The sequence below is a fragment of the Carettochelys insculpta genome, chromosome 20 (assembly GCF_033958435.1).
Source record: "Carettochelys insculpta isolate YL-2023 chromosome 20, ASM3395843v1, whole genome shotgun sequence".
Lineage (NCBI taxonomy): Eukaryota > Metazoa > Chordata > Testudines > Carettochelyidae > Carettochelys > Carettochelys insculpta.
The window spans coordinates 26636950-26663972 of NC_134156.1; the positions used below are offsets into that span (position 1 = coordinate 26636950).

Genomic DNA, 27023 nt, shown 5'->3' on the forward strand with positions numbered 1-27023 from the left:
TAATTCCACCCCTCTGAAGTTAGAGATGCCACATACAGGAATGAAGGCCTGTTAGAGGAAGTAAATCATACAAAACTAAGAGTTTGGAAAAGTTAAGACTGTGTCCAGGAAGAAAGGTTTCCTTGTTTTTTCCATTCCATCCACAAAGTCGGGCAGAATAATTTTCCTGGGTGGAAATAAATTCTGGCCGGTGAATTCGCCTTACTTGCATCTGGTGTTGATGATATTAAATTTCTTCTAGCAAATTTTGTTCCTTAAAGGGACAATTGTAATTTTTGCTCCTTGATTTTTCAAGAACTGGTTGGAGGAAAAAGGGAATAAGTTTATTTTAGAGAGTTGGGACTGGGGGGGCTCTTATTGGCCATTTTCATCTGCTGAGTTTTCAGATATTTGTGTTTTGTTTTTTGTTTCCCCTGTGCTTAGAGTACTGGCTTTTATAAACTAATATTAAAGTTGTAGGCCTGATAACTGGGTGGCATGTTTATGTTGCAAGCTGATCGGCTTATAACATCTAGCCATGTATCTTGCTTTCCAGGCTGGTGGGGCTCAGCTTGGGTGCTGAGTGGGGGTAAAAGCTCTCTGGACAAATGCCTTACGGTGGGCACTGATTACAGACATTGCACCTGCCATACTGGTGATCGTGGTGCTCAAGTGATGGTGACAAAAGTGGTAGACATAGCTTGTGTCTGTGTGGCGGGGGCTATTTTTTTGGGGCTTGGAGAAAGATCCCTTAATCAGAAAATCTTAGCACAGGAACCAGCAAGTCTCAGGGTTATAGATTTGAGAGTTGATAAAATCCCAGATTGTTTGATTTCTAACTGTTTCTCACTGGGCTGCTTCTTCCATCCACCACAAATATTTTTAAAACTCTGATTCCCACCTATGCTAGCAACCCACTCTCCACTTCACCACTACCACAGTAATCCCCTAAACAAGGCTTTGCGGATTTGCATTTATACTGATATGTAACTAGAATTCCGGAAAAAGGTCTTTTCATTTTAGAGGTTGCTAGGCTTGGTTCAGCCTATTGATTCTCTCACCCGTTGCTCTTATATCAAACTATACTCAGTGGAGATAAATCAAAGAATCAGTTTGTCTGCATTGCGTAAAGGCTCACCACAGTCACTTCACTGCCAACAGACTTTATATCAACACATTAGGCATTAAAGAAAGTAATTTTTGAGATACAAAGTAGAGCCACTGAAAGTTTTGCTACTCCAAATCTAATCTGTGAAGAGAAATTATTGAAATGCACTTGTAGCCATTTAACCCCAAACTTCCTATTTTCTCTAGCTCCCAAAAATATTTTCCTTCGCTTTCAGGGAGTGCTGCTTCTAAGACCTAAAACCGTTGGTTGCTAAATTTTAGCATGTTCCTTTTATGTGGAAGTTCAAAACCGCAGTATAAACTTCAAATTTATAGTGCTGTTTTCACCAGATCCAGAAATCTGGAACTTTCATTTGAGTGTGTGTCTGTGTCCCCATAACACAAGACCCTGTTTACAGTTAGCATTTCCACTTGATAAAACTTTAGAAGCCACCTTCTTTGGAGTGTTGGGGTGCACCTGCTACCCAAGTAGGAACCTGCACATGTAGGTCCACCAACTGGTGAGGGGCGGAGGGGCAGGGGAACAAGGGCGGGGGTGCACTTGCACAGGGTTCTGCCATTTCAATGTTTCATTTGCAAGAGCGACGCCCCTGCCGTGAGGACTAAGGCTGAGCACCATGCTCTGGCCAGTGCTAAGGGCTGCTTACCCTCAGCCCCACCTCTTCAAGGGCATAGATCAGTGTCGCCACTTGCCCCTGCCCCACGGTGGCTGTGCATATGGCACAGATGAGCAGGACTGTGGGGTGTTGTGGGGCGGGCCCAAACACTGTCAGGATTGGGTGCTGCCACACTGCCCTAGTCCCCTACCCAGGCAGGTGGTGGCTTCAGGGTTCTCTCTTATTTGAATGCAGCCAGTGGCCCATGCTCCCCACTACCATGGTAAAGCCACATTTACTTATTCACAAAACTTGTAGAATTTTCAAATAGTGTGCATTAATTTTGTGGGGGGGGGGGGGGGTTGTTGCAGAATTCCCTGTGGCATAGGTGTATTGATTGAGGTCCCACCAGGGTCTGTACTTGGTCTGCTACTAATCACTATTTGCATTCTGACTAGGCTCATGGAGCTTACGCTTATAAAATTGTAGATGAGACCAAGCTGGGCGGTGTGGGGCTCAAGTACACGGGAAGAAAGAATTATAACTCAAAACAATTTTGATAGTGTAAAGAGACGGTCTACTGAATTTCATCTTGTTGATTGCAAACATGTGCAAAGTCTTACACTTAGAAAATAAAACACTCAAATGCACAGCTACAAAATGAGGAAGAGCTGGCTAGGGAGCACAGTACTAATGAAAAGAATGTGGGGATTACAGTGGCTCCCTCTTCGAATGAGTCACCAATGTGCTGCAGTTGTGAAAGTAGCTAATATTTTAGAGTGTATTAACAGGAATTTCAAATATAAGAAGCAGTCCCGTAGCATCTTAGAAGCTATAAGGTCTTGAGTGTTCATGGTTAAGCCTACCTTCTTCAAATGAATGGAAGAGGCAAATAGAAGCCAGTGTTTAGCTAGTATATAAGGGAAATAAATAAGGAAAAAGGGATTACCTGGCACTAGTAGGACCAGTTGATAAAGAAAATTAAGTAGATGTGTCCCATTCAAAGATCAAAGGTGGGCCATTGCTCTTTTAAGGCAGAAGATGGTTAAGATCTCCGTTCAGGCCTAGGTTAAATGGGTCAAATTTGCAAATGAATTCCAAATCAGATGTCTCCCTTTGTAACATTGGGGTGTACTAATGCTGCTAGTGCTCTTCATGCGGCATGCCCATCAACTTCTCACCTCACCCTCAGCACTACTGTGTGTAGCACATGCTCAAAAACATGCTTGTTCTCAACTCCTGCCACAATGAGTCAGCTTCCACAAACGCTGATTCCCATAAGAAGTCAAAGGCAGGAGCTCAGAACCCTTCAGAGGACATGGCCCCTAGATTCCAGTTCACAAACATGAGCAGAGGCTGGGAAATGGCTTCAGACTTGCCTTGCTTCCTGCAACCCCCTCCCACCCATCTCACAAGAGCCAGTGCCTATGACACACAAAAGGGAGAGGGAATTGGATCCCTCCCCAACATCTGGCTCCCCTGGGAGCAAAGGGCCCAGCCTGTTTGACACTTTCAGCATGACACAAAGTCCCCAGAGCCTGGCGCACAGACCCAGCAGGGGAGAACAGGGAGCTGACAGGTGCCCCTGCCATCTCCTCACTATTTCCTCTAATCTGCTGTCCCCTGAGCCCTCAGTGCCACCCATTCCTAACCACCCACTTCAAATTCTTGCAAGGATGGCTCCAGAATTTATCTGTGTTAGTCTGTAGCTTCAAGAACAACAAGAAGTCTTGTGCCACTTTATAACCTAACAGATATTTTGGAGCATAAGCTTTCGTGGGCAAAGACCTGCTTCATGCATCTGATGAAGCAGGTCTTTGCCCACAAAAGCTTCTGCTTCAAAATATCTGTTAGTCTATAAGGTGCCACAAGACTTCTTGTTGTTCCTGAATTTATGTTGTCTGGTTCTAATTCAGGTTCAGCAAGCCCAGCATGTCAGCTGGAGTCACCGCTGTCTTGTGAAAAAATGGTCTGGCTCTCTAGCCTGTCTACACATGCACAGTACAATCCCTGGAAATGGTTGCTCTGACTCAACATTGAGTAACATTTTTTACTACTGTTTCCTGTGCAGTGGCTCGGGTAAGAGCAAGCACTTGAGACCATGCACAGCAAAATGCAGGGCCACAGTTTGACCACTCCTGCTAGACACTGATAGGCTATCAACCTTATGAAATACAGGGCTGGGGGGGGAGGTGATTTTTTTTTCAGAACCACTTGCTCAGATGACTCCATATGTGGCTCACTCCATATGGCACTGACAACTAAGCAATGCTGCCAGTTTTAAGCATCTGAAAAATTGGTCCTTAAACAGAAAGATGCCCACATCTTAACTATAATGTAGCTGATAATTCCCACCAGTTAAGAGCCTAGCAAGACTTTAACCTTTTCAGCAGCAAGGATCTGCTTTTTGCCCGGTACATATATAGTAAAGAGAAATGTTGCTGATCAACAACTGCCGCTGTACAGCAGCCCAAGTAGGTGTCCCCACTTATGTCCCTCCCTAAGGGTCCTCTGGCCTGTACAGGAAACCTGGTGAAATGTGCTTCTGGATCAAAGACTTGCTTACCTTAGTGTGATCTAGTTACTGCTTTCCTCACAGTCCTAATCTGAAGTCTAAAAGTGCTTGTGCAAGGACTGTCTTTGATTCAGAGCTGCATAGAATGCTGCACAATAAGGCCCCAGTCATGACTGTAGCTCCGCTGAGCCCCAAACAAAACTACTAAATCCAGCTAGCTACACAGCCAAAATAAAGCTTTGTGAGTCATTCCATGAACAAAGCTAGGTCCAACTGCTAGAGGACTTAGATTTTTCAGTCAAATGGGCTAAGTGCAAGTCCAGCTGTGAGTGGAAAACATGTCTCAGGGATGTTCTGGGTTTCCATGGTCCTGCCTTGGGAGCTGACCTTTATAACTGCTTGAGGATCCTTCCAGCTCTGCACTTCTATGAATTCCTAGCCCTACAAGATATGACCTTGGACCACGCACTCAACCTTTAACAGTATCTTTCCCACGTCTAACATCTGGCAATCATTTCCTTTTGTCCACCTTCTGGTTTTGTTCCAGTGACTCACTTTTTTTGATGCTATATATGTACAGACCCTAGCACACTGGACCCCCCTCAGAAGGTGGCACTGTGAGGCCCTGTTGTAACACTTCCTATCCAACTCTGTCATTAGCATAACACACAAGCAAGTTAGTCACTGAGCACTGCTGTCCAACACAGCTTCCTTCCTGGCCTGAAAAATGTGTTAGATGAACTTCACCCAAATGCTGAACATCCTATATTCTGGAAGAAATATTAGTTTAACACTCCAGCAGGCTGTTCCAGTATCAAAGATTTATTCCCCACTTTTAAAATAGCACATGAAGGCTTAATGTACAACAGACAGTTTGTGACCTTAGCACATCATCACCTTCACCTCCCCATCCCCATGCAGCATTTTCAGGCCAGTGCTTCTGGCTGAGGCCTTTCAAAGATGGTAAGAACTTCAGATGCATCCTTTTATTCAAAGGCAGGCAATTTCCCTGAGTAAGCAGCATTTCCATAACTAAAATGTGTCCAGACCTTAGAACCAACCTGTGCAACGACTCCAGGTTGCTGATGGTGCTCTGGCAATGGCTGATTCTTTGGCCTAAGGATACAGAGCCAGGGAAGCCAATCCAGTAGAATCCAGTTTGAAGTCTCACAGTACAGTGTCTGCACTTTCCTTGAGTCCAGCAGATTCCTGCAAATACTCTTTCTGTGCCCTTTCAAAGTTCTGTATCTCTGTTTGGCCACTTTTCCAAAGGAGGGATTTTTCATATTTGGTTTTAAAAAGTAATCCATGACCTGACACAGAAAGAAGGAAAATAATACACTGAAATGGAGGTGCCTGTGCCTTTGGGTAGCTGGATGCAGCTGTTGAACACAAATTGTGCTTTAGCTTCGTGATGATGCACCCTGACATGCTAAGAGGTGGCGAAAATGCTGGTGTTGCTTACAGTGGCCAGTACTAAGTAAAACTGTTCCATAAAAGTTAGGACACTCAGGATTTTAAAACTAATGTTTCTAAAATTACTGCATTTATTCATATTACCAAAGAACATTAAATTATCATATGGCTTCCACAGATATTAATCATTCTTTTTGACTTGGACAGTTTGTTGTTCTACAGACTAGTGGTGCCAAGAACCAAGCTGGAGCGGTGGGCTATACTTGCCTGGACAGTCTGCGGTCTCTCTAAATGCCCTTTTCTTACAACATCCTCGGCACAGGTTAAACACACACTTGTTACCCTGGAAACAGAAATATGCTATTGAAGGTGAGGCAAAAAAAAATCTCTCCCGAATTGCTCGTGGAAAACACAACTGCAGCACTACACATGCTGAAGCCAACTGTCACGTTCTGGGTTCCTACAAACAGTGAGGGGACTTTCAGGCTGCTGATAAACCATATGGACACAGAAGGCTGCAAAAATTAAGAGTTGTCTGCTAGGTAAATGCTCTGAGATTTCAGGTGCTAGCTTCCCCAGTCCCAACTGGAGCTCTTGGGTGACAAGGGATGGAAAGCTGGCTTGCCGGTTGGGCCCAGTGGGTCGTGGCCAATGGCACAATAGCTGGATGGTGGGTGGTTTCAAGTGGAGTGCCACAAGGCTCGGTTCTGGGGGCCGGTGTTATTCAACATATTTATTAATGACCTGGATGAGGGACTAGATTGCATCCTCAGCAAGCTTGCAGATGACCCAAAACTAGGAGCTGGGGGAGAGGCGGGGGCGGGGGTAGATACGTTGGAGGGTAGAGAGAGACTCCAGAGTGACCTGGATAAATTGGAGGACTGGGCCAAAAGAAATTTGATGTGGGTCAATGAGGAGCAGTGTAGAGTCCTGCACCTGGGGTGGCAGAAGCCCAAGCATTGTTATAGGCTGGGGACCAACTGGCTCAGCAGCAGTATGATGGAAAGGGACCTAGGGGTTATGGTGGATGAAAGGCTGGATATGAGTAAACAGTGTGCCCTTGTAGCCAAGAAGGCTAACGGCATACTAGGGTGCATGAGGAGGAGCATTTCAAGCAGATCTAGAGAAGTAGTTGTTCCCCTCTACTTGGTACTGGTAAGGCCACATCTGGAATATTATGTCCAGTTTTGCGCCCCCCCCCCCAGTTATAAAAAGGATGTGGATTTCTTGGAGCAGGTTCAGCGGAGGGCAACAAAACTGATTAAGGGGCTGGAGCACAAGACCTATGAAGCTAGGCTGAGAGATTTGGGCTTGAGAGACGACTTAGGGGTAATTTAATAGCAGCCTTCAACTTCCTGAAGGGGAGCGCTAAAGAGGAGGGTAAGAAACTGTTCTCAGTGGTGTCAGATGGCAGCACAAGGACTAATGGTCTGAAGTTGAAGTGGGAGAGGTGTAAGTTAGATATTAGGAAAAAATACCTCACCAGGAGGGTGGTGAAGCATTGGAATGCATTGCCTAGCGTGGTGTGGGGGGCGGGGTCCATCCCTCGAGGTTTTTTAAGCCCCAGCATGACAAGGTCCTGGCTGGGATGCCTTAGTGGTAGGGGGGTTGATCCTGCTTGAAGCAGGGGGTTGGACTAGATGACCTCCTGAGGTCCCTTCCAGCCCTGAGTCTGTGATTCTTGTCTACACAGCTCCCTGTTGCCATAGGGGCCCCCTTGCAGTTCTGACCTATTGCAGGCAGTGGGATCCCCTTTCCCTTTCAGCTCCATTGGGGTTGGGGTGGCTGGGTAAGAGAAGGCTGCAGCTCTCTACCAGAGCTCCTGGGCAATGGTGGCACAGGTGTGTGCCTTACCCCATTAGGGCCTGGGTTATTTTCAGATGTTTGAGTAGCACTGACTGTGATAGGCTGGACAAGCATACTGCACCTATGTGCCCTGAGATGCTCATTAATGAAGTGGAGTTTAGTTGGGTTTTTTGGTCCATCAATTTTGTAATTTTATGACTAGCTTGTGACATCAGTTTTGTAAGCCTGGTTCCTTCAGCTGTTGCATGAGAGGTGATTGGCTCATCCATGTTCATTACATTTCCCATTACTTCTGCTCAGACCCAGGTGAAAGCTAGAGCACTACCTTTAACGCAATTTTACAGAAGGGGAAACTGAGGCAGGGGTGTCATGATTTTTAGTGGACCACCGACAGAGCCAAAAACAGGACCCAGAACCCAGTCACAGGACTCAGCTGCAATAACAAGTTGGTTAGTTGACAAAATACTTCACCAAGTAATAGTGTGAATCAACAGCTCTTGCTAGGTAGTAACTGCCCCCTTTAACTCTGCACGAAGAAGCGGTATAAAGTATCCAGAATGATTTAGCCTTTTTACCCTATGTAATCACTTCACTTCACCATCTGCTATAAGCACTTGCCTAATTAGCACAATGGCATTTGCCTGTAAAGAAGACACATTGTTTGCATTTCATCAGGAGTTTAAACAGCATCCATTACTAGACACTTGAAAAGGGATGGACCTACCTTTGGGTTCCCACAATGATCACATTTTGCATATTTAGCTGGAAAAAATAAAAAAAAAAGTCTATGAGTAGCCCAGACAGTGCATGAGCTCCAAGAGAGAACTGCAAAGTCAATGCTCTAGGGTGACCAAGAAGGTAAATTTTTAGACACGCTGTTATGCACAGGAAAAAAACCAACAGGGATTAAGAGATTTTTTCCTGCAGTTTTTCAGAATATTCTCTTAGCTCAGGCCAAACATGGACCCATCAATCCCAATAAACTTGCTTGTGAATGTTTTAAAACCTGTTATGGAGAGGGAAAGAAAGGGTGGTGTCCAAAACATACTCTGGATTTTAACCATACACAATGATTGCAGCTGTTACAACAGTATGCAAAAACCTGTGAGATGAGAGACCGGATTTCACTATAAAACGGGTGACAATTCCCACCTTCCTGGTCAACTCCACTTAGACTAAAGTTTCTGCTCCCAAGATTTCCAAAGCACTTTTCTGCTCTAACTGTAGGAACCATTTTCTACTTGCATAATGGGACTGAAGAGGAGAAATAGGACGTAGTTTTGTACTAAAAGGCGCTATTAGCAGCCCTCCCGCTTTCTGGTGCCAATCAGGATTAGACCATGTTCTCTTACGTTTCAACGAGGGATCAAAGTGTTTATTTGGATTTCTCAATTTTTTCTTTTGTTTATTCTTTGAGAGAATATCAGAGTTTCCATTGTCCTCATCCTCCAGGGCTCGTTTCACGCGCATGCATCCTTCACTCACACTGGTTTCATTTTCCTTGCACACCTCCTTTGGCCTGAAATGGTTGAACATCATTGTAAGTTAACAGAAGTGGTGTTCCTTTGCCAACAATGATTTTACACATGAAATGCATTGTTCCTCACAGCTATGTCACAGATGAGATGCACGTGTTAAAAGCACAGAAGAAATGCACAAATAAGAATAGCTCAGAGTTCTGAGGCTGCTATTAAAGCAAAAGGCAGGACAGCAGTATCCAGTATGTGGCAGGCAGTTAAACTAGTCAGCCCCATACAATTTTTTGTTCCCTTACTAAATGTTTGTCTGTCTGCCGTTTTCTCCTGTAACCCAGTGTCTCCCTCTAGATAGTTTATGCTGGCGGTTTAAACAGATTTCATGCAACACACACAGTTATCTCTGATAGGAAGGACATTCAATCCACAGCTCCACTCCACCTGCAGACATCGGTAGTAGATGAATGCTGCCTGTACTCACACAGCACATTGCCATGTAACAGTACCTGGTTTACAGGCAGGTCCTTATTATAAGCTTCAGCTGATCTATTTTACTTTTAACTTTCTAGAGATAGATAATAAACTTGAGGATGGAACCAACAGGGAAAAATTTTTTTTTGTAAATTACCTGCCTCAACATTGAAAAAAATTAAGGTATTTAAAAAAAAATAGCTGGTCTTTTTTTTTTTTTTTAATATACTTAATTTTTTAGGCCATGACAACAGGAAGTGTGTATTCTGAGGTGGTGGCACGTGTGCACTCTGTCCAGTAAGCTCGCCTGGAGGCAGAGTTAGCATAGGCAACTCACCCTGGCCTGATGGATGGCTGACAGATCCAGTGGAAGAAAGGCAATCCTCCTTTTGGCTTCTCTCCTTCTTTCTGACTAGCTATTTCCTCCTGCAGGATAGTTACAACCAATTATATCTATTCAATTAGCCTATATGCCCCAAGGTACTGCTACTCTAAATTCCCAGACGACCACAAAAATTAAATTAAATTTACACATACTGAGAGTTAAAAATAAAAAAAAAACAACAAAACCCACTCTCAAATAAAACTATGGAAAAAAACATAGCAGCTCTGAACACTAAAGTTAGAAATTTGAATGGCAGTGGCCAGTAAAACATTTAGCAAGACAGGTTATGATATTGGTAGGTTACAAAGTTCCAGGACTGAATACAGATCAAATGCATGTGACACTAGCAGGTCCACTCCATGTAGGATCAATTTTACTGCAGCAGTTACAGTCAATGATGGTACCTGGCACCGTAATTTCAGTTCCCTGTTGACATCTGCAATACCCTCTAGTGTCTTCACTTTTGCCAGTTCTTCACGAAGGTGCTGGTAAACCTGCAGCCTGAGACAAAACCCAAACAGCCACCATTTCGAAATAGTGGAAACTGAACAATTCCTTTTCGAAAATGTTTTATAATTTTTTCCTTGCCACATTTGCCAATTGCCAAGTGCTTAGCCATTCCGTCCTTCAAATCCTACGTTTTCTGACTTGCTTCTGCATTGGGTCAGAATGTGAACTCTATGACACTACGCTCACTTACACAAGAGAAGACTGAAGCCCTAACTAATGTTATTAGCCATATCACTGGCTGGATATTAGAGATGTAAAATCCACAGTTAAATGGTAGGTTTAACTGGCTAACCAATTAAAGGGAGGAGGTGGCTGGGGGTGGATAGGGGCTACTCCAGCCTGGACTGGAGTGCCCTCCCCAGTCACCGCCTCCCACCTGTACTCATGATGTGCCAGGGACCAGGGCTGCTCCAGCTGCTGGAGCTTCCCTGCTTGTTGGGCTGGAGCAGCCTGTCCAGCCCCCATGCCCCTCCACTCCCAGCAACTGTGGATGGGGACTGCTCTGGTTGGGCTGGAGCACCCTGCTACTCCAGGTGCTACTGGTTAATTGTAACAAGTAAGCCTCATCCATTTTGCTTAACTGGTTACTGGTTAAACATTAACATCCCTACAGGATATCTATGATCAGAGATGTCATCAGGTTAATTATGTCCAAGGGCACTCAGGCTGAAGGGATGGGCAGCTACTTCTCCAATTTCACAGCGACAGAGAGAGAGAGAGAGAGAGAGAGAATCAGTTTCCCAGGGATGCTGGTGAAGGTTAAAGACCACAGCAAACATCATTCTCTCCATTCAGAGCCAAGAGACGCTCATCTAGCACTAGCAAGATTATTCAACCTTCTCCAAAAAGGCAAGGCACTTGTTATGCAAGGTGACATCTCAAAACAGCGTTGCACTGTGGAGATACTCACGTGTGATGCCACAGCTTGAAGAGATGACCTCTGACATAAGAAAGTGGGCAAGGATATTGGTGCACTATCTCCAGGTACTCCTCAGTCATCTCCCATACCACGGGGTTTCGTCCCTCAAAGATAGCTGGGTTATGAAGATTACCCTCTGGGGAATAACAATGAGGAATTATAAAAATTTAACTTCAGGGTAAAGCAGGTGATGCAACTTCTTGTGTCCGTGAGCCGTGCCCTGGCCTGGCCTGGCCTGGCCTGACCAACTAGCCAGGAGGGACCATTAGACCAACAGTCTGACTTCATGTACGTCACTACTGTCCTTACATTTCACCCAGTTACCCTGAACGGCGCTCAATAACTTGTGTTTGGCTAACATCTCTCCCAGGAAGGTATCAAGTCCTGATATGAAGACAGCAAGACCTGGAGATCTATTGCTTATTTTGGTAGTTCACTCCTAGGGCTGACTACTCTAATTATTTAATAATTGGTGTCTTATATTTAACCTGAATGTGTCTGGCTTCAGTTTTGAAGCACTGGTCCTTGTGCTTTTTCCACTAAATTAAAGAGTTCTTTAGTACCCAGTATTTGCGCCCCATAGAAAATGCAGTTGAGTTCCCTTTCAATTGTCTTTTTGCTAAACTAAACAGACTGAACTATGTCTCTCAATGTACAATATTTTCTGCAAACCTCAATTTTTGGCTACTTTCTTCACTGTCTCCATCCAAGTTTTCATAAATTAGTTGTTCTCATTTCCAGCCCATAAGGTGAGATCTCCTTTTGGGTTGTAGCTGTCTACCTTCTAAACCCGTAACTCAGGCCCTCTGCCCCCAGCACAGATGGACATCAGTGGCAGCCTGTTTTATTTACAGTTTCGTTTTCCAGAATTCTTTTCCAAAAAGCCTGAAATTATGCACAATACTTTAAAATTCTGCAACACTGCACATTTTTTTTTGGTCAAAAAATAAATGTGGCCCCAGCATGGCAGCATGGAATGATGGCTGCACTGAGGTGGAAGATAATCCTCAAGCCCCCATCTCTCCCAGTACAGAGACTTGACAGAGAGGCTGCACCCAACTCTGACACAGTGCAAAGGTCCTGCCCCAGAAACATACCAAGGCTCTGCCCCTCTGCACCAGGCACACCAGCTGGAGTTGAGCAGACTCGTCCCAGCAGGATCCAAATGTGGAGGGAACAGCATTGAGGGAGCCAGGTGTGGGGTGAGAGGTTTCTGGGTGCAGATGGCTCAATAGGAGCTATGGATGCACAGAGACTCATTGGTGCTTTTGGGTGCAGGGGAAATGCAACTCTTCAGGGGGTCAAGCTGAGAGTGATTGGGACTCTGCAGGGGGTGGGGAGAGGGCATCTAAGTATGAGGGATGCAGTGAGGAGTTTAGGTGCTGTGTGAGTATAGCTGGAAGAAGTCCGGGGGCGGGGGTGTGAAGTTGCAGCTGCTTGGGAATCAATGGAGTGGGGGGAATGAATGTGGGGGGGGGGGGGGGCGCTCATTGGATGGGTCCAGGTGTAGGGGGATAGGGCTTGTCAGAGGGAATGTCTGCTGGGCCTACTTACTGGTCTGGGGGGGTGCGGGGGCGGCGACGACAGGCGGCACAGCTACTGCAAAGGGGATGCCACATACTGTGCTCCTACTTCCCCCCTGCAACTCTCCATCTCCTTTTCTCCTCCACCTCCCCAATCCTGCTTTCTCCTCCCCTTGTCCTATTCCACTCCGTACCTTCCCCACTGCTTCTTCACCGCCATCCCCCCGCAAACCCAGTCCCATCACCAGCACTTGTTGCACATAAAGAAGGCTCCCAGCGCATAGCCGAGAAGCATGACTCACACTAGGATCCAGGTGGCAGCATTCAGCTGCAGGCTCTCAGAGATGTGGGGGAGAAGTGGCAGGTAACCCAGTGTAACAACCCCTGGCCTCAGTCCACCAATACATCATCTCTATTTAAGGGACACTCACCCCACCAAAAAACTTTGCCCACTCAACTGCCCATCCCCCACAACTTCTGTTTGTCTCCCTGTTGTTTTCTGCAGGGAAACTTAGGAGTGTTACAGTGGAAACTGTTTTCTTTAGGCACACAGATATGCAGAATCTTCCCAGGATGATTTTTATATAGCGATTCCTGGTTTTAATAAAATATGTCAGTATGAGAGAGAGATGTAGATGAAGGTGTAAATCAGGCGTGTCCAAACCGCGGCCCTGGACAGCTAGTAATGCAGCCCCACAAGATCGTAAACTTTTAACATTATTATGTGATTTATATACATTAACTATATTATGTATTTTATATGTGGCCCAAGACAATTCCTCTTCACTCAATGCGGCCCAGGCAAGCCAAAAGGTTGGACACCCATGGTGTAGATGAATGGCCTTAAATCAAGGCCATTCCATCTACCAGACTATTGTCTGTCTTTAGTGGCTATTAGCTTAGGCTAATATGGGTCTAATCAAGGGGCTTCAGATACAAAGATATCGAAGAAATCTCACTCTCTTTACCTGCACTCATGACACCATGTACTCCTGTCTTCTGCATACACTCTTCCACATCTCTGAGGTTCTGGATGTTTCCATTTGCAAACACGGGGATGCTCACAGCCTTCCTACACAAGTGAAGAGAACAACCACACAAAACACAGAATCAGATAATAGACACCAACCTGTCCACAAAATACTGACTGAATCAGACATTTCTAACACTTTCACAAGTCCCTTGTCTCCCCTTTGACTGCCCTCCACATTCCAGATCCAAACCCTACATTGAAACTGAAAGCTTTTAGCCAGACTCTTGTCTAACCCTTGGATATAGGATTATAGGGACTATGCACACCCATGCACACACATGTTGGTATCTATACAGGTACACTTACCTCACGGCCTTGATATGCTCCCAGGATGCCACACCAGCAAGAGGTCCCTTCTGCTCCTTAGTACGGCCATGGACAGTCAGTAGCTTGCATGCAAAGTTATACTTAATTTACAATAGTCTGAGAGGGGTAATTTTCAATGTACATGAATCATTAGAAACAAAAAACACACCACCAGGAAATTCCCCAATCTGCTCACATATCACATAGCTGCCACAAAAATCCCAATGCCACCTTGACCACTGTGTAGACTCTGGCCTCAGAAACCCACCAGCTCACATACTGTGTCAAGCATTTGGGCATCTCTGAACTCTCTACTCCCTAACATGGCACAGACATTTCTTGGGAGATTCGCTAGCAATTCTGTATCTTCAGGTCTGTTACTGATGTGCTATTCACTTTGGAACAAGGCGCAAACATGGCTATATACATGCTACTTATAGGCATAAGGCCAGGCCACCACAGCTGTGTCTACACTTACCAAAAACTTCGAAATGGCCATGCTAACGGCCAGATTGAAGAATACCAATAAGGCGGTGAAATGCATATTCAGCGCCTCATTAGCATGCCGCCGGCCATGGCACTTCGAAATTGCCACGTTTCATTCCCGCGCGGCTCATCTACACGGGGGTCCTTTTCGAAAGGACCCCACAAACATTGAAATCCCCTTATTCCTATGAGCTCCTTTTCAAAAGGACCCCCATGTAGATGAGCCGTGCGGGAACAAAACGCGGCAATTTCGAAGTGCCGCAGCCAGTGGCATGCTAATGAGGTGCTGAATATGCATTTCAGTGCCTCATTGGTATTCTTCAATCTGGCCATTAGCATGGCCATTTCTAAGTTTTTGGTAAGTGTAGATGTAGTTTATCTTTTATATTCTCTCTTGTTTTAGAATGTCCTGCCCAATTTGTGTAATTTCATTTGAGTTAAATCCCCAGAAAGCTCCAGTTCTCATTTGTTACTGACTGTGTCTGCTCCAAGATGTCCCTTCACAGACACATTGATTTTACACTTTCAGGTTGCCTCCTATAGTATTGTGCCTAGATGAGATTTCTCACTGACAGTGAAGGAGGCACGCTGGTGCATTTGTTGGAGTGGGAGTTTCTGGTTCTATTGCTGACTGCTGCGTATGACAATGAATGTCACAACCCCTCTTGTCTCATTTTCTCTAGCTGTAAAAAAATATAACCTAGCAGTTTTCATAAAACGCAGAGATTTTTGGATGATGGGGCTTTTTAAAGATATTTATGTCTAATGCAATATGATGGGCAGCAGCTGCCTCCTTACCTGGCAGCCAGCCTTCTCCAGCAACTGTGCATACTTCACTGTCTTGTCAATTTCTGGGAAAACACGGATTTTGCATGTGATGGGAACAGAGAGCTTCTCATGAGCAAGCAAAACTGGGGAAGGATTGAAAAGACAGGTAAGTGGATTGCACACTGCTTTGAAGAGAATCTATTCTCTCAATATCTGTACTGCATAATTGCCTAAAGAGCCAACACTCCTGCCACAACTGTATTGTTTATATTGAAGACTGTGAGTCTCAGGGAAGTCACAGATTCCATGATTCGCGGGCCATCTGTCACTTCTGCAGCAGCCAGTGCAATTGACCTCAAGTCTGCTGGAGCAGTTGAGGTGGTCCTGGGTCCAGCTTCACCAGCTGCTGCTATGGTGGCACCACAAAGCTGGTCCTGGGTGTTGCCCAACAGCAGCAGTCTGGGAGCAGCAGCATTGTCCTGAGCTGCCTTGTGCCTCGGGCAGCATTAGGGAGAGTCCCTCTGGGCACCTGATCATGGTTGTTTATATTGCACATGTAACTCTTTATTTAATACCTGCGACTTGTCCATGACTCTTACTAAAAATACCTGTGACTATATCACAGCTTTATTTATACCGTGCTGTCTTCTAAACAGAATAGGGGAGTGGCAATAAAGACTGAAATCAAGACCTGAACTGCAGCTAGAAAGTCATCAAATGCCAGAACCTAATGTTCTGTGCTTCTGCCCCCATTTTACTATGTCCCTGTTCTCCTTATTTGCAAAGTCCTTAGCAGATCTCATTACCTTACTTAGTCACTCTTTATTCTTATGTCAACAAGCGTTCCCTCTAATTTTTTCCATTCATAGGCAGAATAAATTCTATGATGTGCACCAAGGTATGTTTGGATGTGCATCACCAACAAAAACACATATTGCTGGCTGTAGGCACTGTGCTAATCAGCTGGACGGCACCAGGGGAACACTGAAGTCAACCCTTGTTCCTTCTGCTCCACCAACAACGCCAGTCTTGATCTTCCATTTATTCCCTTATCTCAAAATGCTTTTGTGTTTCTTTTCTTTTTACTCCTCATACATGGAATGCCCCTCTGAACTGATCGATAAAGTCACAATCATCTTCTCAAGACTCAACTCTGTCCGGATGCTTGTGAAAAATCATTACCCTACTAATCATGGCTAAGCAGAATGCTTGTTCATGATAGCCAGTACAGACTGCCTGTTTTGTATTTGTGGTCAGCATGCAGTACATTGTGCGGCAACCAGAATAAAAAATAAAATAAGACTAAACAATAAATTACTCACTAAATTTCCCCTATTTTATGTCCCTATCCCACTCTCTCTTCTGAGGTGAAACCTCGGTTAATGAGGCCCTCTTGGGGACTTACTCATTTTCTGGAGAAGAGCCCACTCCTCTTGTAAGAATGCTCCATAATGACCTGTAACAAAATATCACATTATGAGCTGGCACAGATGGACAAAAATAACGACCCCGAAGAGCTCTGTTTTTCACACACACCCCAGCCACATTCCTGCTCTTCACAGACAGATATCAAATTTCACTCTTCTACCCAAATTGGAAGAGCTAAATCACTCTGCTCCCACAATACTGACAAAAGGCAGAAAGGTGAGCAGTAAAATACAAACCCTTGATGTCAGAAGAGCAGACTTCGACTCCCTGAGAGAACTGATGGGCAAGGTCCCTTGGGAAACTAATGTGAAGGGGAAATTTGTTCAGGAGAACTGGCAGTGTGTTAAAGAAAGCTGACTGAAGGCACACGAACAAACCATCCCAATGAGCAGTAAGAAAAGCAAGCATGGTAGGCAACCAGCTTGGCTTAACAGGGAACTCCTTGGCAAGCTCAAACTCAAAAAGGGTGCATATATGAAGTGGAAACTTGGATAGATGACTAAGGAGGAATATAAATATATTGCTGGAGAATGCAGGGGAGTAAACAGGCAAGTGGAAGCACAACTGGAGCTGCAGCTAGAAAGAAATGTGAAGGGTAACAGGAAGGGTGTCTACAGGCATGTTAATAATAGCAGGGTGATCAAAGAGGGTGTGGGGCCGTTACCAGATGAGGGAGATAACCCAGTGACAGATGATGTAGGAAAAGCTGAAGTACTCAATTCGTTTTTTGTCTCAGTCTTCACAGAAATGATCAGTTCCCAACCTACAGCACTAGGCAATGCAGTATGGGAAGGAGGTGGGAAGCTCTCAGTCGGAAAAGATCAGATGAAGAGCTACTTAGAAAAGCTAGTAGTACACAAATCCATGGGTCCAGCTTTAATGCATCCAAGGGTACTGAGGGAATTGGCAGATGTCATTGCAGAGTCTTTGACCATTATCTTTGAAAACTCATAGAGATCAGGAGAGGTCCTGGATGATCGGAAGAAGGCAAATATAGTGCTCATGTTTGAAAAAGGAAAGAAGGACAATCCAGCGAACCATAGACCAGTCAGCTTACCTCGGTCCCTGGAAAAATCATGGAGGGAATCCTCAAGAAATCCATTCTGGAGCACTTGGAAGAGGGGAAAGTGCTCAAGAGTAGTCAACATGGATTCACCAAGGGCAAGTTGTGCCTGGCCAGTCTGATTAGCTTCTATGATGAGGTAAGTGGCTCTGTGGATATGGGGCAGTCAATGGATGTGATATACCTTGACTTTAGCAAAGCTTTTGATAAAGTCCCCCACAACATTCTTGCCCATAAGTTAAGGACGTACGGATTGGATACCTGGACTGTAAGATGGATAGAAAACTGTCTTGATGGATGGGTCCAACTGGTAGTGGTCAATGTCTGAATGGTGGTCAGTTTCAAGTGGCATGCCCCAAGGATTAGTTCTATTAACGACCTGGATGAGGGGCTGGCTTGCACCCTCAGCAAATTTGCAGATTACACTAAGCTGGAGCCGGGGGAGGGGGGGTCCGGTAAATACACTGGAGGGTAGGGATAGGGTCCAGAGTGACCTAGACAAATTGGAGGATTGGGCCAAAAGAAATTTGATGAGGTTCAACAAGAAGAAGTGCAGAGTCCTGCACTTGGGATGGAAGAATCCCAAGCACTGCTACAGGCTGGGGACCGACTGGCTAAGTAGTAGTGCAGAAGAATAGGACCTAGGGAATATGGTGGATAAGAGGATGGATATGAGTCAACAGTGTGCCCTTGCAGGCACGAACACTAACGGCATATGGGGTTGCATTAGGAGAAGCATTTCCAGCAGATCTAGGGACGTTATTATTCTCCTCTACTTGGCACTGGTGAGGTCACATCTGGAGTATTGTGTCCAGTTCTGGGCCCCCCAGTATAGAAGGGATGTGGGATGCACTGGAAAGAGTTCATCAGAGGGCAACAAGAATGATTAAGGGACTGGAGCACATGACCTATGAAGAGATGCTGAGAGCTTGGGGCTTATTTAGTTTGCAGAAGAGAAGACTGAGGGGTGATTTGATAGCAGTCTTCAACTTCCTGAAAGGGGGCTCTAAAGAAGATGGAGAGAGACTGTTCAAAATGGTCTGAAGTTACAGAGGGAGAGGTGTAGGTTGGATATTAGGAAAAAACTGTGTCACCAGCAGGGTGGTGAAGCACTGGAAAGTGTTACAGAGAAAAGTGGTGGACTCTCCAGACATAGAGATTTTTAAGTCCCAGCTGGACATCATTATACCTAGGATGATTTAGTTGGGGTTGATCCAGCTTTAGGCAGGGGGCTGGACCAGATGACCACCTGAGGGCCCTTCCAGCCCTAGAATTCCATGATTCTATTAATACCACAGAGTCACAGGATAAACAATGAAACCTCACCCCCCTACTCTTTTTAAAACAAAAAAGTGGTCCAGTAGCACTTTAAAAGACTAACAAAATAATTTATTAGGTGATGAGCTTTCGTGGGACAGACCCACTTCTTCAGATCATAGCCATACCAGAACAGACTCAATATTCTGGTATGGCTATGACCTGAAGAAGTAGGTCTGTCCCATGAAAGCTCATCACCTAATAAATTATTTTGTTAGTGTTTAAAGTATTACTGGACTGCTTTTTTGTTTTGATAGTATATAGACTAGCACAACTATCTCTCTGTTCCTACTTTTTTTTAGTGCTTCTTAAGACTGACCTTAAGCCTTATTGACTTTTTGACAGTTCAAAATCCTATTTTCAGGGTTTTGGAACAGGTATATAAAAATTCACTCTCAGTTTAAGGTTAGCAGACTTGAACGTCTATTGTCTCCGGGTGCCAATGTACAGTTCCTATTAATCCTTAAAAACAACTTGTGCCCATGCCCAGGAAACTAAACTGAGGAACAGATGATTACCAAAGTTTTAGTTCGCTCCTCTTCTCCCAATTAATACATCCTGACCTAGCCCAGAATTCCTGATCTCTGTCTTTTCTTCCCCACAGATACCACTTGCAATCTCCTCAATCCTTCCTTTTCTTAGAATTTAAAGTGAATAAGCTCCCTATGTTTACAGTGAACACAGGAAACCCTAAACATTGGCTTGCAAGAAATTATTGTAAAGGAAGGTTTAAGAAGTTTTACTGAATAATTAAAATAAAAAGGTTATAGTTTCTGATGGCTGTACGCTTTATTAAACCCCTTGAAATAACACTTTTTGAATGGACATTCTGCACACAAGAGCTACCCAGCAGTGTTTTGTAGAACTACACTTCAAACAACTAGTTTTACTTTCAGCTACTTACAAATTTCCAAACAATGTACAGATAAAAGTCAATATACTTTTGCTGATTTCAACAGAATTATCAGGCACATCAAGGCAGGATGTGGTCCATAGGATGCTGGACAGCCATAAAGTAAGGTCAGATGTGCAATGTGTCACTGCTTTGTTCATTCAGAGCTCAGATTTGCTCATACCTCTCTTTGCAATCATCTGAGGGCAACCCAAATTCAGGTCTATGGCATCACAATAATCCTGAGCCAACAGTGCAGCCTGGACAAACACTTCAGGGTCATTGGCACAGAACTGAGAAAGAAGCACATAATTAAGACATTAGGCATGCCTCAATTTCAAGTACTGACAAATGATCACTACTAATTATAAAGGACCTCATTGCTACAGTGTATGGATAGAGTTTATACCTCTTAGCTCAGGGGTGCACAAAGTGAAGGGTGAGCATGAAATTTGATAGGGGGGCATAGCACAAACAGCTGCTGGATCTCAGGCTCATCTATCTCATTAAACATGTTGAAATATGTTACTGTTTTTCTGTCTGTGTATTCACATTCATATGCTGAGTAATAAAGTTTTTACAGTCTACATGCTTATTTTCTTACACATGCTGAAAGGGTTTTTTTTTTTTCTTCATATGAACATAACCAAAATTTCTGTCAGTTTGGATTACATTAGTCAGGTGTATGTGTGTGTGGGAGGAACTACTAATTTCAGCATCCAAAAGTGGGGCCTGATGTAAAAAAGTTTGTTCACCCCTATCTTAGATTGAAAACTAAGACTGTTTCTCCAGTTCAAGGACTATATAATCTCTGACACACAAAACACACAACTACAGCAGAGCCACAACTTAAAATACCTTCTGCTCTCCCAAAAACATATGAACAACCAGAAAGCTTAGCATTCCCAAGTTATGCAGGTTATAACACATTTTGCACATGTTCAAACAAGAACAGATTCCCAAAAAGAGGATTCACTATTCACATCCCCCTGAAATAAATAACTAAAGCATTCTGGATATATATCAGAGGGTGACAAAAGAAAGGATGTCTCTGAAGTAACTGGGTCCTGAATCAACAGGGATTTTGTATATACCAATCAGTAGCATTACTCTCTGTAGATGGATTGTTAACCAGTGCAAAGTGTGGAGCTCAGATACAACATGTTATTGGTCAACAGCTCACAGGCTGAGATTGAGCTACTATTTAATGTATAAAAATATTAGTTTGTCAAGGGCAAGTACGTTTTCATTTTGAGTTGTTTTGTTAAGGGGAGACTCAGGTAGTTCAAGTCCTAATTTAGGCATTGTAAATAGGTTTTAAAAAGTCCAGTGGTGACAAAAATAGTTTAATGAATTTTTGACATTTAAATGAAAAACTTCAGGTTTGGCTTTATTGTTCCCCAGAAGCATGTGTAATCCAAACACTGATTCAGTAGTCATAAGTGAAACTGAAACAAAGTAGTCAGGTTCATTGTCCAAAATCAATGAAATACAAAAATCAAACAAACAGCACAATCGAGGCTGTTAGAGGGTAAAATTGCTCTGTAAGGTGGTTTGGGTTTAGTTTCACCTGTGCCTGATTTACCTCCCAGGGCACGCAACTAAGAACCAGGTCTGCTGGGAGATATAAAGGCAGCTTGCAGCCATTAAGAAAGTAAGCTGACAAAAGCAGTTGGCAGGGGGAGGAGAACTAGGTACAAGTCCAGCTTCTAGCCAAGTTAGTTCATTAGAAAGTAGCATTAGGGACAGACAAGTAACCACCAAGATCAAAATTGATAGTTGCTCACTTATTAAGGACTTGAAACTGAGGCCTGGAGAGAGAAACTAGGCTTACTACACTCTCTGGTGTCTCCTACTGAGGTAGGTCACAAATTGCCGTGCTGCTTGGGGAGGGGAGTGATTGTTGAGTCCTGGGAAGGAACTGAAGGAACCTGTGGCTTGGGGTAAAGTGTCCTAAATAATTATGGGGCCTAGGTGACAGTCTGTGTTCCAGCAAGATGCTGTGTAGAAAAATTTTATACCCTAAAAAGAAGACTGATGACTTAGCAAGACAAACCCAAAACACTAAAAGAGAGGCCTTGTTTGGAAATTATCTCCTACAATAAGGCAATCTATGTTGTTTAAAATGTTGTAGTACCTGGAGTTGGTCAACCCCTGTATGAGTCTTTTAAGGATATCTGAGGGGCCTGAAAACTAGCTGGGGAATCAGGGCCATCTGTTAATCAGGTTACTCCTTGACATGACAAGACCTAGCTGTTGTTGCCATCTGCTTACTCTCCTTCTGCAAGTCACCTCAGAAAGAAGACTGCTGGGCTGGGGAAACCCATTGGAATCACAGCCCCAAGAAGGAGGGCTGTAAGGATGGGCTCTGACCCCAGGGACTGAAGTATGTGAGGTCAAGGAGACCCTGTGGAGCTGTACTAGAATCCAGATATTTGTGACTTGGGGAATCTTGCTTGAATTGCATGAGTTCCATGAAGTATGTGGAAATTCGTTTGCCAAGTGGGAAGGAGGTGAGTGCACTGGCTAGGACAGAAGCTCACCAGAGATCAGAATGGGCTCAGTAAAGCTCCCTGGCTTGGTGGGGATTGTGAGCTTTACTTTTCATGAGGCAACTTCAGCTCTGAAGGGTCAAGACCTATTTTTAATTAACAACCAGAACTCTTTTTTCCTTTGAGAAGCTGATGGGTTTCATGATTGTGGATTTTATCTTAAATTCAACAAAGTGCAGCCACACAACTTTTAGTTGAGCAGTAGAGACATTTATCTTGATACACGACTCATCTATGAAACTTCTGAGGCCTTTCAGCGCTATAGTTTGCTGTCAGATTGGCTCTTCTGCCCTTATTGCCATTACAGTAAACCCTTAGTTTTCATGGACTAATGGGGGGAAGGGGTGTCTAATGTCAAAAGTCCATTACATCTGAATGATGATGCACTGACCTTCCCAGCCCATTACTCACTCCTGTCTACTTCCCTTCCTGCCCCATTCTTCCCCTCACACCTCTAGTTCCCTCTTTCAATTACCAGGAGAGGAGCCAAATGCTGACCTGGCTCCTTCCACCTCCTGCACCTCTCAGTGCTGCAGCTCCTTCAGCCCCCAGCTCTGAGCTTCCTGTGCAAAGGTAGAGCATGGCTGCCCCCAGCAGGCAGCCCCAGCCTCTGACACCATGACTGCTGCTCAGCACCACTGCAGACAGCGGTGGCCAGGCGTTGACATGCTCCATGCACACGGGGCTGTGGGAGGAGTGCTCCTGTGCCCTCCGGGCCTTGTGGCAGCTCTGGTGAATCTCCACCATTGAGTTGGGAGGAGGGGGCTGGTAGACAGCATCCATTACTTCTGAAGTCCTTATCAGCATCTGGTAAACTGAGAGTTTACTGTAATAGCTAGTATATGACAAACCACAGTGCAGAGCTGGACCACTGACTGAAGCTAACCAATCTCTCATCTGATATAATACAACTATGTTGTATGATGCAAACACACACTTCTCATTAATACACTTTTAGTATTCAGTGCTACTTAACTCTTCTGTATTTTTCTTTGCTTAAACTTTGTGAAAGGCTAAGAAAAGTGGATTTTTGGCTCACGTTCGACAATTCTCCAAATAAGGATCAAGAGAAAGAAATCCAAGATTGGCAAGTCAAACTCAAGCCAATGACTCAGTTTGGCAGCAAGTTACTTATCACATTTGTCTCATGTAATTTGAATAACAAAAGCTAAGTGTACTCCTCTTTCTTCACTAGCTAAACCTGAAATGCTCAATGTTTTAGGATTGCTTGATTCATTTTACTACGGGACTGGAAACACTTGAGCCTGTTAAAGTCTAAAGGAGATATACACAGTGTTGTTTCAGATGTTAGGTGTTTTAATAAGATGAATCAAAATTTGGAGACTAGAGGGTGGCTAAGACCCCAAATTTTCAAGAGGGAAACTCATCATAACAACATATCTTAATATGCTGCTACAACGGAAAGTTAACTTTTAAACATCTAATTTTAATCTAAAGTTTAATCCTCTTTAATGTTTCCTTATTAAGTTGACCATTATCAAACAAATCCTACATTCACTCATTTCAGAAGGGTCTGTATACATTTTCCATGTTTAGTTAGTCTCTCAGGATTACACTGCTGTGTTAATACCCTGACAGATCTTTCTTAGGATGTCCTCCATCACAATCTCCTCATTGAAGAAGCAACCCTATGGATGAGAATTCTATAGAGAAGCTCAGTAATGACTGCAGGTATAGGGCATGAGTTAATGCTTGCACGGAATTTCAAATAAAGGGCTGTACATAGGTACTCTGAAGCAACATGCTCTCCAAATTACTTTTACTAGGACAGCTCCCAAAACACACCATAAGAATGTATATGAAGACAGGCGCACTGGCCTCAGTGTTCACACTAGAAAATTAAAATTAATTTTAATGACTTCACCTGTACAATCAATGGTCGATCCTCAGGGCACACATCACAGTATAAATTTTCTTTGCGGTAATTGGCATCTCTGACAAAGACCTGAGCATGCAGCATGGGTGTATAACATAACTGGGCTCCATGGCGACGACTCAGTAGTCTCCAAGCTAGTTCACTCTGATCCACCATCGGAGCCACTACATAGTGAGCACCTTTCAATGTGTTTCTCCAGAACTCAAACCCCTGGAGCTTTGGCATCTTACCCAGACTAAAAGGAAAATACAGAAATAGTTATTAATATTCATTAGTCAATTATTTTTTTCAAAGTGCAAGTATTCAGGAAGAGATGAGAGTGACAATCTTTTCCTAAACAAACATATTTTTAATGTCTAATGGAGCATGCAAAAAGATACCTGTCCCCTGCTGTACTTCTCTACAATGTTTAAGGTGCCCCCCACAAAGAGCACAGAGGACTTGTTCAGGTGTGGTGGGGATAGCTGCCATACAAGCAGAACCCAGAAGACATAAAGAAACCCACCACCACATGATCCCTTCACATAGGCAGCAAATTTCTGAACTAGAGGTTGAACCTCTCTAACCCAGCCCTCTCTCATTCAGCAACATCTGTAATCCAACATGATTTTAGTTGGCCAGACTACTTATAATGGGCATGCCCAAGTTTCCTGGGGTCCTATAAAGTTTGTTTACAGTCACCAGTCCTGGCTCCCAGTGTTCTGTGCTGCTGTTTAGCTCTAATTTACCTAAATGTCATAAGAGCCCCATAAGCAGCGGGAATGTTGGTAATGCTATTAGACAATATTGACCCCCCACGGTCTGTCAAATTCTCTTGTTTGGCACCTGTCGGGTCCCGAGGGTGCTGGACCAGAGGTTCAACCTGTACTTAACTCAAGCAAGACTCCTGCAGTTGGCTTATCTACCTGGATTTCACTATGTATCACCTTGGTATTATATCTAGAAGGTCTGTTACCCATATAGACTTCTACCTTGCCTTTCAGGTAGATCAGAGAAATGGTTTGGTGGGAACAGTGGCTTTAAAAAGCCAAACTGCAAAGAAGCATAAGAGCAAGTGAACTTGAGGTGAAAAGTTGATGACTATCCTGTCCCAGAACCAAACAGGACTAACAGCAGAAGACTCTAACCAGGGGCTTAGAATAAAAGAGGTCTGAAAAATCCTGGCCATGAGGATGAAATCACAGGAATAAAACTTGTCTGCAGCAATACTGTAACTGTATTGATTGCAGATTGAGGCAGATGTGTAAGTAATTGCCTCTTAGGACTATAACTGTAAATGCAAGGTCAGGTAAGCCATGGTTAAAGAAAAAATCAGAGCTAAAGAAAAAAGTTCTATAAATTTGGTGTAGTTCAGACCTTTCTTTGAAACTTTAGTTTCTAAAGGAACCTGTTAAAGTACAGCTCAGCAACATTAAAATTAACCAAAGGTGGCACTTGAAGTTACTGCTTTTCAGATTTGATTTTCACTTGTGGAAGAGAACAGACTGCCACAAGGGCAAGGAGCATAACGCAGAGAGTTGGGTAGACCTGCATTTGAAGACCTCCACAGGTGACAGTAGCTAGTGTTTTACTATTTTATTTTCATAAACATAAAAGCACTGAGGTTGCAGACAGCTTTTGGGCCCAGTAAATGAAAAGGCGGCAGGCTGCCAATGCACAGGGTCGAAGACACACGTGAGGCGGAGCGCCTTACCCTGACACTTCACCCTTCAGGCTGCCCTCTCCTGCCCTTCCTGAAAGGAGAGATGCTCGGTCTGCCCACGAAGGCCAACAGATCCAGGCGGGGAGACGGGAGTCGCTCCGACCGTCTGCACCGAGCCCGCGGCTGCAGCCTGGCGCAGCTGGACTGCGGGTCCTTAGCACCTAGGCTCCCCGGGAGAGCCGCAGTAGCGATGCCGCCCAGCCCACAGACGGGGCACAAGGGCGCCCGGCCTGTGCACTTACACCGGCTCCTTCGATACTCCGCAGCAGCCCGCCCCCGCCTGGTACCTGCTGCCCGCGCCGCTCGGAGGCTGCTGTAGCCGCAGCCGGCGGGCCGGGAGGCGGAGGCTGGGGCCCTGACTGGGCGCTGAGGCGGCCGGACGGTGCCTCCGCCATCCCGCTCCGACCCGCTCCGCGGTGCTACATCGCACAAAGGCCCCCCCGCAACCGCGGCTCAGCCGAAGGGGCCGCGCGGAGAGAAAAGCGCAGCCCTGGCAGGGGCGCGGGGTTGTCCTCACTGCCGCCTGTGGGCGGCGGTGGGCAGCTGTGCCCAGGCCTCGTGCAGGCGGGAGCGCGGGCGCCTGGCCGTAGGATGCCTTGTCCCTGTGGTACCCTGCACGTCAGAGAGCCCCCGACCCAGGGCGGCTGCTGCTAGGCCGTGCGGCCGAGGGGCGGCGCGGGGGTCCCGAGCAAGGCTGGCGGGGGCCTACGCAGCGCTGCTAAGCCGGGGCCCTGGGCCCCGCGGGCGGGTGATTGTTTTTTTTAGGGGTGCGATTTTATAATCTTCAGCAGCACAGCAGTGAGCTGGAGTTAGAGCCCGTTTTGAACAGCGGAGCGCTCCGCGCTGGCAGCGGCCT

At 44.9% G+C, this 27023-nt stretch overlaps 1 protein-coding gene across 4 annotated transcripts; it reads right to left on the minus strand.

The window, feature by feature from the left end:
• Window positions 1-5025: 5025 nt before the first annotated feature.
• Window positions 5026-26587, minus strand: DUS1L (dihydrouridine synthase 1 like). Of its 4 annotated transcripts, none has more exons than XM_075014416.1 (14): window positions 26455-26587; window positions 24454-24700; window positions 20201-20309; window positions 16722-16772; window positions 15347-15459; window positions 14063-14145; window positions 13692-13795; window positions 11192-11336; window positions 10176-10272; window positions 9724-9812; window positions 8793-8959; window positions 8165-8202; window positions 5902-5977; window positions 5026-5531 (listed from the first exon to the last, which is right to left on the minus strand). In XM_075014416.1, the coding sequence occupies exons 2-14, from the start codon at window positions 24688-24690 to the stop codon at window positions 5386-5388; spliced, it is 1455 nt and encodes a 484-aa protein (XP_074870517.1). In that variant the 5' UTR covers window positions 24691-24700; window positions 26455-26587; the 3' UTR covers window positions 5026-5385. The 4 variants fall into 4 exon arrangements, with proteins under 4 accessions (XP_074870517.1, XP_074870518.1, XP_074870515.1 ...); XM_075014417.1 differs by having other exon boundaries at window positions 14063-14118; window positions 26159-26542; XM_075014414.1 differs by having other exon boundaries at window positions 26159-26542.
• Between the last annotated feature and the right edge of the window lie 436 nt (window positions 26588-27023).